Source organism: Volvox carteri (assembly GCF_000143455.1).
Source record: "Volvox carteri f. nagariensis unplaced genomic scaffold VOLCAscaffold_42, whole genome shotgun sequence".
In the NCBI taxonomy this organism is placed as follows: domain Eukaryota; kingdom Viridiplantae; phylum Chlorophyta; class Chlorophyceae; order Chlamydomonadales; family Volvocaceae; genus Volvox; species Volvox carteri.
Window position 1 is genome coordinate 772951 of NW_003307585.1, and position 11125 is coordinate 784075.

Sequence of the window (11125 nt, forward strand, 5' to 3'; positions counted from 1 at the left end):
GGAGTGAATGTTTGGTGGACGCAGCCACGTGCTCGATTGCTTTTTTTAAATAGGGAATTTTTGTAATAACACAAGCACAGCATACCCAACACGACCGGCAGCCATGCCGCCTAACAAACCTTTGCCACGGGCCTTAACACGGTGGATGCGTTGCATACATGATGCGCGTACGTTTACACACACACACAGCACTATTCGTATACATCATTGCAGATCTTGGACACGACGCGAGCATGTAGGGGTGGCTCACTTACTTATTATTACATGCCGTACCTACACTGCCAAACAAAGCACCAACTAGGGAAAAGGTTTCCTTATAACCTGAACAAACAAGCTACTGCCCGCCTGCTGGTCATTATTGGCCAATATGTGCGTCATATCGTATTTCCTATTTTTATTTTATTGTATATCCATCGCGCCATACTCTACACGCAAACATCTTTCGCTCGCATCCATGTGCCGTACTTCCGTACTTCTCGTCCAAACTGTATATACCCGATCCTGATGAGCCGTCCGCAACAATATCACAGATCGCAACTTATTTATGGCTCGCATGCAGGCAATCCTTCGCCGCCAGCTGGGTGTACGTCCTCCTTAACCGGACTGTGACTGCTGGCTTCCGACGGAAGGGACGTTTCCTCGAAGGCTCATCTGTTTTATTGTTGAAACAGATCCACCTGATTGGTTCCTTAAATCCTAAAAATAAGCTAATTAAGGTACAACATAAGTGATGTAATGACACCTACACGTTATGTACATCCTTCCAATGGTTGGTCGCATCGAAGATGCATGTGTAGCAAATGGTGGACGCCAGCAGCAGCAGTGCCAGCAGCAGCAGTGCCAGCAGCAGCAGTGCCAGCAGCAGCAGCAGCAGCCCCAATCACGGCCACAACCGCAATCGCGCTACAAACCCACCATGCGACAGGAATTCACCAGTATTTATTTATTTATTTATGTATTTATTTATATGTATGTAAATGTGTGCGTCCCTTGTACACACATCCCGTGTACGTGCGCGCAAACATTGAAAACCCCTGAGGAGAGCCTCCTCCGCTAGCTTCTGCCTCTACGCCGCCTGACTGTCTGCGCGATCAGGCCGTTCTAACGAGATAGATGCTGTTTTCAGGCTCTGCTGCTGTGACGCCGCTTCGAGTGGATAGATAACTGTCCCTACCAGTCGCTGCGCATCGCGATGTACTTACTATTATTTATTAGACATCAGCTCTTAAATAAAGCCTTCAGCAAAGCAGATTCTACCGTAACCTATCTAATAAAAACAGATAGACACTGTTGCATCACGACTTTAGAAAAGTACCGATCGGCGGATGTCAGCAACAGGCGCCCACCAAAACAATAAAGGCCTGCTTAGGAAGCCTCGCTCAGACACAGCAGTAGCAGCAACAGCAGCAGCAACCGCAGCAACAGCAGCAGCAGCGGTTGCCTTTTTGCTACGGCGGCATCATCGCATGCCGCAACGCGTAGCAGTGGTCGCCGCGGCTGCCTGCCTTACTGGCTGTGCCTTACTGGGAGGACCTCCTCTCCCACACCGCCCAATCGGTTCCAGATTGCGCCAACACCCAGCCCTCATCTTTCCGGGGCAGCAAGGAGCCCATGTCGAACCGAGGCCCCATTTTTAGGACCAAACTGCCCGACCTGCGGGGTCCGCGGGTGGCGGAGTGAGGAGGCAGAACGATGGTGCTTACCCCACCGAAGTGTGGCGGATGAAGGGAGAAAAAGTGATGATAACAATAAAGAACCCCCGGAGGAGCCCAGCCGGGTAACATTGAAGGCGGTAATGATATTATAATGTGGCTGGCCGTGAAGATGATACATATCAACAGGGGAGGAGGATGAGGAGCAGAAGATTGAGGAGTAATCTTAGATTATTTTAGTGAGAGCTTGCTAATGAGCTAATCAGTCCTTCATCGAGTTGCTATTTGGAGAGCTTGAAGGTCGGGGGCTGCTGAAGGGCGGTGCGGGTGGTTTCGGGGCCGGAGCGTGGTGAGCTAAGGGGGGCCTGCTTGCAATGGGGGGGGGTCATAGTGTAGCAGACGGTGATGACCGGCAAGTTCTCCTCTCTCCCATCCCCGATACCCTGAATACTCCCAGGCCCATTACACTCGTCATTTCATCACACGCCACAGCAAAAATGTCATGTCATATAGGTCATATCATCAAGGTCTTCTTCTTGCGCGGAGGTGTACACACCCACTGTATGAAGGCCTTGGTGATGTTCTCAGGGTTGTTTCCGGGCGGAACGTTTTACGATGACGCCCTTGGCGGTTCCGGCGAGCATCGTTTCGTCAGCCGGGCGGATTTCCCCTTGCGTGAATTTCAAGGCCCCACAGCCACCTTACCTCCCGTCCACTCGAGCCACGTACAAGTCCTTCTCTGCAGCCAGAATAGTCAACGGGCTGTCCGCCTCCAGGGCGCACCGCCGCCTCAGCGCCGCCAGACCCGCAATGTCCCGTCTCAGAGCCTCACCCCAACCGAACAAATGGTCCCAGAACAGGCAGGGGATGCCTGACGGCGTGGTGTGAGAGGGCACAGGGAGGGAGGGGCAGGGAGGAAGGGAGGGAGAGAGAGGGAGAAAAGGGGGGAGAGAGAGGGGGGAAGGGAAGGATGATACATGATTCATGTGTACAGTCTTCTCCTCCACTCAAACACACACAGGGCCCCCCCGCAAGCAGTGCATCCCTTACTCCCAACACCTGTGACCGGGATGCACCCGTGCTCCTCCGCCATACCTTAGCACACAAACGGCACCCTGAGTCGTCTCCCGCTCCTGCCAACGGATATACATACATACGGACATATACTCGTACACATCAGCACATCTTCCTGATGCAGCCCCCCAAAACACACGGCGCATCCCACTCACATACCGCACCCATACACCGTGCCAATATCCGTGGGCACCCCGGACACAGAGACACAAACAGACAATAGACATACAGACATACAGACACACATAGACAAGAAACACACACATACATACACAGGAACCTACCCGGGTGGGTGAGAATGTACGCGTAACCCTGCGCCACATGTTGTGGTGGGAAGGGCCAGTGTTGCTGAGTGCTGCCCGTGTCGTGGTTCTCAACAAAGGTCACCGCCTTGCCTGGCCACCAGCCCAGTAGTCCAGGGGCTTTACCCTGCGGGGGAAGAAGGATGTGACACAAGGCTTTAGGTGTCCAAGGTGGTTTCAGTTTCTTAGCCAGGCCAGGCCAGGTAAAAGCACCTAGCACAGCTGCACTGCGAATAACCCAACCACCCAACGAGTTAGTACCACACACCACCCAGCTAACCCAACGAGTTATTACACAGCCGCCAACCTTAGAGTCACGCAATCTGTCGTACTGGCACTTCTTGACCGCCTCCTGAAGCTGGCCCTTAGTAGGGAAGTCGAATGCGCAACTCCTGAGGTGCAGACAGAGGTGCAGGCAGAGGTGCAGGTAGAGGTGCAGGCAGAGGTGGGGCAGGCGGGTGGAGGAGGCCGCGGAAGATAATAGAGGCGAGGGAGCAGCAGAGAGAAGGAGCGGACCAGCGGAAAAGGGGTAGAAGAGCAAACAAATCAACACAAGTAGCTGGAAATCACTAGGATCAATCCTAAGGTATTGTGACACATACATACATACATACATAATACATAATAATAAATATAATAATAATAATAAATAATAATAATAAATATAATAATAATAATGCTGTGTTTCGGCTTCGGCCCCCAGCTCTCGCAGCCCACAGCGTAATCTAAGTCATACATAATACATACATAATACATACATAATACATACATAATACATACATAATACATGCATACACGAGAATGTCGGAGATATCCAGGAAAACATAAAGCACGGGCACACCTGGGACCCGGAACCAGTATAGACGGACATAGGTACAACTAAATGATTAGCATATTACCCGACAGCGTTGAAGTTACGCTGAATATAATCAAGTTTCCTATATTTTCAACCTTTTAATTTCTAGCCATATTCTACTTATATTTTTAGTTACGTAAAGTGTTAATTCTACTAAAAAAAGATTATTTGGGAATTTTAACCTGTTACACATACAATTCGCAACATCATTACAGTTTTGACCATCTATGCGGCAAAGAGACTTGCGCAAACCTTTTCTGGCAATGGCCGGTACAATGCTGTACAATGGCAGATCGGTACTTCGACCCGCGGGGCTTTATGCTATCCGCCTTTTGTAACACAGCAAAGGCGTAACCCGGGATGCTCAGATTGGCATTTGCGTCGTTACATTGCCCCCCACTTAGCAATGGACGTCCTCGGCCATTATTTCGAGCACAGGAGCCATCCCACCTCGCGCCAGTGCGCTGGTTTATCCATTACACCATGAAATCGCCAATTTGCGACTTGCTGGTTGCCAGAATCGAACCGCCGACCCGAAGTTTATGTCGGAATTCGTGCGGTCCCGTCTCGATACCATTGTAACACAGCAAAGGCGTAACCCGGGATGCTCAGATTGGCATTTGCGTCGTTACACCTTTGCATGGTGTTTCACAATACCTAGTACCTAGTACGACAGATCATGGTTAAGATTTTGCCACATAAACGCTTTATTTTACTATTTACATTTTTTAAAGCATACACAATAGCACCTGCCGCGTGATGATGTGTTCGTTTGTCTGGTTTTGTCCTGCTGGCGATCGCGACTCATCCTGCTTTATCCGCTACCGGCGCAGCCACTCGCAACACTACATAGCACACGCCATCTCGCACCTCTCCCCATTCGCCCGGATCCAGTTACACAGACGCTGCCGAGCGCCATCTTGATTGTAATCCAAGTGGGGCCCACTCCAGGAGAGATCCACCCAAAACTCGCCAACGTTGAGGTGGTCCTTTCCCGTTGTTGCGTCGACATATTCGGTAACAAACTGAGCGCCGTACCTGCATAGATACATACATACAGATGCGTAAATGTATACGGATTGGTGGGTGTGCGGATTTGCTCATTGACAAATAAGGCGCCGGACGGGTGCTGACGCGTGATTTGGCGAGGTTTTTGTAGGGGTGCGAAGTGAAAGGCGATGAAATGCGATACAGCGGCCGTATTTCGCAGCGACAAACTAAAGAAAAGGATTCCTTGACCGATGGCATTGCGAAGTATGTGTATATATTTATGTCATATATAGACATATATATGTCTGCATATTTATGTCATATATATGTCTGCATATTTATGTCATATATAGACATATATAGACATATATATAGACATATATATGTCTGCATATATGTAAATTCCATAATGATAAGGAGATACCGCCAGGGCCTGGAGCCCCTGTATGCAACACGGCTCGGACAGCACCAGGCAACCAGAGACCTCCTGCCCAGTAGCACTTGTAAGGGAATACCTTAATAAGCATGGCCTATATAAATACTATCTGGTCAGGCTAAAAAGGAACGACAAACAAAAGAGCCCGAATGCTCAAGCGTTTTTTAAAACCCTTCCCTCCATAAACGCCTTCGCCGCCATACCCTCGAGCAAAATCCAGCCTCCAGCCCCGAAACCCAATGTCCCTCTGCAGCCACGTCAGCCAGTCCTTCAGGGCGGCTCGCAGCTCCGGGTTAGCGTGGTCCAGATCGGGGGCAGGGCCGTAATCGTCACCTGGGCGGTCAAGAGGAGTCGGGGGGTCATGAAGTGTATACGGAGGGAGAACCCCCTCTTCTTCCTCCTCCTCTATCATTTTCCTCTTCGGAGCAGGAAGAGGGCAAAGAGAAGAGGAAGGACGAAGAAGGGACTTTGTAACTTACTCGACCGCGAGCGGCGAGAGGAGGGGGCGGGAGGGCAAATGTGAAGGTTCAGGCGGAGGAGGAGGGAGAGGGAGAGGGAGAGGGAGAGGGAGGAGGGAGGAAGTGGGGTGGGGGGGGATTTGGCGGGGGACAGGGGGCCAGCTCCCCAACTTGGCTGGGGAAATTGCGCGTCGTGTGTGTGCGTACATCCCCGTCAGCTTTAACCCCCAACTCCAATTCTAAGTCCAACTCAAGTCCCCGTCCAGTTCCCCCTCACCGGTGTCGGGATTTCCGGATCCCTGGAAGGCGGGATCGTTGCACGTAATGGCCCACTTGCCCCAGTCGATACGCCGACCCTGCACACACCCGCGGGGGGGGGGGGAAAAGGGGGAAGGAGAGTGAAATTTGTGTTTGCTAGGGGAGGAGATACCAGACAGACAGACAGACAGACAGACAGACGCAACGACAGATAGAGACTGAGATAAGAGATACGAGATACCAGACGATACACGTGGTGAGGCAGGGAGGTACACCACAGGAGCACACGCAGCGCAGCCGGGCACAGCGGGTCGAGCTTCAGGCCTGAAAAGCCCAGTCAGTGAGCTCAGCTCAGGCATTGAGGGAAAGGAGACACGCTCACGCCGTGTGCCGTGTCGCTGCCATAGTCACTGCATGCAGTTGCTCCGGAATGGTGTATTGGGTAACTGCTGAGGTGGAGGTGGAGGTGGAGGTGGAGGTGGAGGTGGAGGTGGAGGTGGAGGTGGAGGTGGAGGTGGAGGTGGAGGTGGAGGTGGAGGTGGAGGTGGAGGTGGAGGTGGAGGTGGAGGTGGAGGTGGAGGTGGAGGTGGTGCGGCTTCGTCCAAGCTTCAACATCCCTTCAACCTAAACCCCCCAACCTCCAACCCACTACAACAGTCACTAAGCTGATACACGCGTCCCCTCACCCTCTTCCCTGAGGCCCTCAACCACGGGCATAGGACCGTAAGTAATCGACTCTCCACCAATTCACACAATCTGTACATACAGTCATGTACGGTCATCCATGTCGTACCTTGTGGTCCACGTCATCACGAAACCTGTTGTACACACCGCCGTCCATCTCATCTGCGCAGCTGCCAGGACAACGCGAGTTCAGTGTTGACAGCGCGCAAGGCGGGGGAGGAGGGGGAAAGAGGGGCTGCAGGTGTAAAATTATCGCAAAGGTAATTATCTTATGTGTATTCTACGGACGGAGGCTGGTGCTAAGAGTGTGAAAGCGGTCGCTACTATCTGAAATTCGTTCGTTTTGATTGCCTCAGATTCGCCCCTTCTGCGTCATTGCCTGTTTTGGCCACGCGGACATTAGCTGGCTGCTGTGGATGCAAAACACACAGAGGACCCTAGATGTATATTCTTACCGGTGGTTAATGACAACATCGGCGATAGGATGAATACCTGCCAGCTGCAGCGCCTGATTAAGCTTCATCAACTGCTCTCGGTTGCCGTACTTGCTCGTCAAGTTGTACAGCTGGCCGGGCATGTAGCCCTGTGGGGACGACAGAGCATACACAGGTCTCATCGAAAGCATGCACGCAAACACAAATCCACGTTTACAATACACACATCCGTCATCACTTTGTAATAATGTATACGCATTTTCGTGATGCCACACACGATCATACGGTACCGCCAACACACAACCCCGTAACGGAGGGGCTAGGGGTCGTGGTCATCATCGGCTGTGTGGGCCACACACTCTGCCCTCTGCCCTCCTGCAGTGCTGTCCGCTGTTTTGAGGAGCAGGAGGGTGTAAGTGGGGTGTCTGGTTCGTGGGAAAGAGACAATCACACAAAACGTGCCGTTTTGCCTACAAACCGTAAGACTAATGTCGTACCACAACCTTACCTGAGGAGAAACGCTCTGGGAAGGGGGAGGCAGCCAGACATGTGATATCCCCAACGCCTGATTTGTTTAGAGATTTGGGGGTGGTGTCGTGAAGAGCGAGAGTTTTTAACACGTGTAATGTTTACAAACGGGTTGAGAAAAAGAAGATCAGGATGGGAAAGAGAGGGGGTGTACGACGGCGGCTGAAGGGGAGTTTTCGGAGATTTTGCCATTGTAAAGGATGTTGGTTCAAGGTGTGTGGTGTGGTTCAAGGGAATGGGGAAAGAGGGGTCCATGGTGGAACTGGTGGGGTGGGGAGAATGTGGGGACCGGAGGAGGACGAGACCAACAGGAAATCTTTTTGAGGATCAAGGTAAACAAAACAATGGGATATTGAGGCAGCGTTTGATAAACAATTGAAGTCGCGCGTGAGGTTTCTTGGGCAGAAATCCTACGCCCGTCGCTGACCAAACCTTTGAGGGACAGGATGTCGGTCAAACTTCGCATCCCCCACGCACCTTTAAGTCCTGCACCTTGCTCATTACTGTCCCGTACCAATTATGCTGAAAGCAAGAGTCCCACGCGAACGCTGTCACACACGATGGAAGCAGGGGTCGTTTAGAGGAGCGCGAAGTGCAAGGGACAGGGTGCGACATGAAACGGGCGGAATCTGCGGACCTTGAAGCATAAGTGCGCCATTATAGCCCTTAGGATGATATGTGGTTCCGTCAGAACAGTCTGGAGCTACGCGCGCGACGTCGCTGTCGACGGATTGCAGAGTTGTAGCAGCAATTGAGGAGCGAGGCCTGTACTGCGTTGTTCTGATCGCCTTTGCATTGCAGCTGCGACTTAAGCACGAGCAAGACGATGCCGTTTGTCGAGACGTTGAGAACCGCATTTGTAGAAAGCAAGCCACGAATCGTTATCTTAGGCCGGAAGGTTAAATATGCGCATCAAAGGCTCCTGTCAACAAGAATTGATAGTAGTTTAGATGACTTAATGGTCCAGATATTATAATCGCACTGTAAAGTTGCATCCGTTGTCATGCTTGCAGACGTGGACGTTTCAGTACGAAACCAATTATATAGCGAGAAGGGAAACGTAAAACACGGGAAGGCTTGATTGTCCTGAGCAGCATTTTTCTGTATGCTTGTAAAAAACGAACTAATGAAGTAGCCGGAAACGCAGGAGCTGAGAAGAGCTATGTAGTGATGTCTGCTCCCTATCCTGTCCGCACATGTAGATTTATTATATCAGCAAGATTTTTACCTTCAGTTTTTGCAAAATATACTGGCGACAGTGTACCTCCTACACGCCCGGCACAACATCCCTTTCCGACAACCGACAATTTCGCAGCTTCCAGACCTGCTGCCTCGCATCGGCCTTAACCATATAGATGAAATGTTCCAAAGAAGTTATGTTCGCCCTCCGTCCCGTGGCGAGAAAAGTCTGAAAGCCCTCAGGCGTCCTTATGGCCACTTTGACCACACACGTACGTTACGAAACATAGGAGTTCTAGGTAAAGAACCAGCCACATGCAATTTTTTGCCCCCGTAGTGCTTAAACACGCCAGTTGGGTGCTTAGTTACGCCTCTTGTCACAGTACGCCCGTGCGCAAGTTATAACGGATGAACATCCGATCCTTCATGTTTTTTGTTTACCAAGATCTCAGCGGATTATATAAAGGTACTTTATACAGTTCAATCCGCCGCTTTTAAGCACATACGTAGTTGGCGTAATGAATTGCAGCAGCAACAGCTACTACTACTGCTGCTGCTGCTACTACTCCTGATTCACCCGACATCGTTCATTTAAGTGATACGAGCCACGTGTTGTGTGTCCCGTATGTACATGTGTGTATATATGTCACGCGATTGTGGGCGCGCCACCCCCTAGGTCAGGGGGGGAAGCTCATCACGTAAATAACTCCAGCACCAGAATCGCCCCCCAACATAAACATGTAATAACCAGGACATCTGTCATCGTACATCGGCCACGCATGTACCACGTCATAAAGACGGCTCAATAATGTTGTACACGGGTGATGTGTACGACAGTTACTATGTTCGTAACCTCCGTGCAAAGAGAGACCGAAGGCGAGAGTATCTTCCCACCAATAGCTCTTTTCCCGTGTGGTTGCCTGGCCCACCAGCCCGCTGGCTAGCCTTACACATAGAATGTAACCATGCTGAACCACGGATTCCGGCCAAACGTGGTTCATAACTAGCGCAGATGCCATCCTAATGGCATCCTAATGGCTAAAATGTTCAACGATTGCTACTAATCGAATGCTACAGCCCGTGCTCTGCTGAGCTGGTCGTACTAACCAGGCCTGTCACGCACGCTAATCATGCTAGTCAATGGCGCTAATCATGTCAACGGTACATAGCAGTAGCCGTAAAAAAACGGCCAATCCTGTATAGATAGATGCGTCAGGATGATGCCGTTAAACAACAACAACGGACCATCATCAAAACACCGAAAAACAGGAGTGCTGAAATCACGTGTACGGCAGCCTCTGTACGACAACAAGCGCTACTCGTAACCTTTGGGCCCCGGACGGACCCCCACTACTACTATCACCCTTCTCCCCTTACACCCCTCTTACATACACGTACACGTACACACCTCTCCGCACACCAATACACTGCTAGGGGTGCTAATTAGGCTCCTCGGTCCTATAAAGGAAAGCGAGAGAGAGCGGACTTTTGGCTAAGTGCTTTATAGCATTTTTGTTTCTCACTCATCCATTCTGGTGAGGACAGAGCAGCGGGTAGGTGAGTAAGGAGGTAGGTTATCAAGCCGGACGTGCCGCCACATAGCCCTTCCAGCACCCCCCACCGAAATTGCGAAACCAAGACATGAAATTAATTTGAACAGCAAAAAGTCATTAGGGTTGTGTTAAGCAGTTTTGTTTCGTTGATTCCGCCCGCTCATGACACACACCCCAGGATGCCACAAAGGCCATTTTCTCCCCACCCACCCACACACACAAGGGACCTTCCCAAGCCGTATTTCCTCTCCGAAACCGCGGCGCTTGCGCGGTACGACAGCCCGGCCCTCAACCTCAACCTCAACCTCTGTCCCGGCACACCATCCTCTCGTCCTTTTCTCCTTCCTCCTCCCCTTCTCCTCCTCCCCATCCTCTTCTTCCCCCTCCTCGCTCTCCCGCCTCTACTCCGCGATTTCCCGCCGTTAACTGGGCCAGAATGGCGGGGCCCCCCCAAAACCGGGGTCAAGAGGCCAAACACCCTGCGTACGTCTGTGTGTGTGTGAGTCTGTTCGTACCAATATGTTTGCACATATCTAATGTTTGTCGGGATGCATGTCCGTATGTGTGTATTTCCGTACGTATGTACGTATGTGGACCCTGAAGCCGCGCAGACAACGAATGCAGGAACGAACACCACGCCACAGCTCCCAGCCAACACCTCGACCGCACGGCAGACACCGGCTGCCGAACATTTAGGATCTCCTTATCGTCATTCCAATTC

The 11125-nt window shown here is 51.2% G+C and overlaps 2 protein-coding genes across 2 annotated transcripts in view; one reads left to right on the plus strand and one right to left on the minus strand.

Annotated features, from left to right (window-relative positions):
* Positions 1 to 1520: 1520 nt before the first annotated feature.
* VOLCADRAFT_82772 (uncharacterized protein) lies at positions 1521 to 8609 on the minus strand (the record flags this gene model as incomplete). The annotated part of the gene is made up of 12 exons (XM_002954398.1): positions 8310 to 8609; positions 8150 to 8220; positions 7653 to 7709; positions 7166 to 7293; positions 6820 to 6880; positions 6046 to 6124; positions 5514 to 5643; positions 4755 to 4922; positions 3336 to 3420; positions 3011 to 3155; positions 2358 to 2523; positions 1521 to 1644 (listed from the first exon to the last, which is right to left on the minus strand). Exons 1-12 carry the CDS (start codon positions 8527 to 8529, stop codon positions 1521 to 1523), a joined length of 1434 nt encoding a protein of 477 aa, XP_002954444.1. The 5' UTR covers positions 8530 to 8609.
* Positions 8610 to 9659: 1050 nt separating this feature from the next.
* The window catches only part of VOLCADRAFT_95231 (uncharacterized protein), a gene marked incomplete at both ends in the record, with an annotated part of 5067 nt that continues 3601 nt past the window's right edge, over positions 9660 to 11125 (plus strand). The window contains one exon of the mRNA XM_002954322.1: positions 9660 to 9672. Coding sequence (XP_002954368.1) covers positions 9660 to 9672 — 13 coding nt within the window. The remainder of the gene's footprint in view (positions 9673 to 11125) is intronic.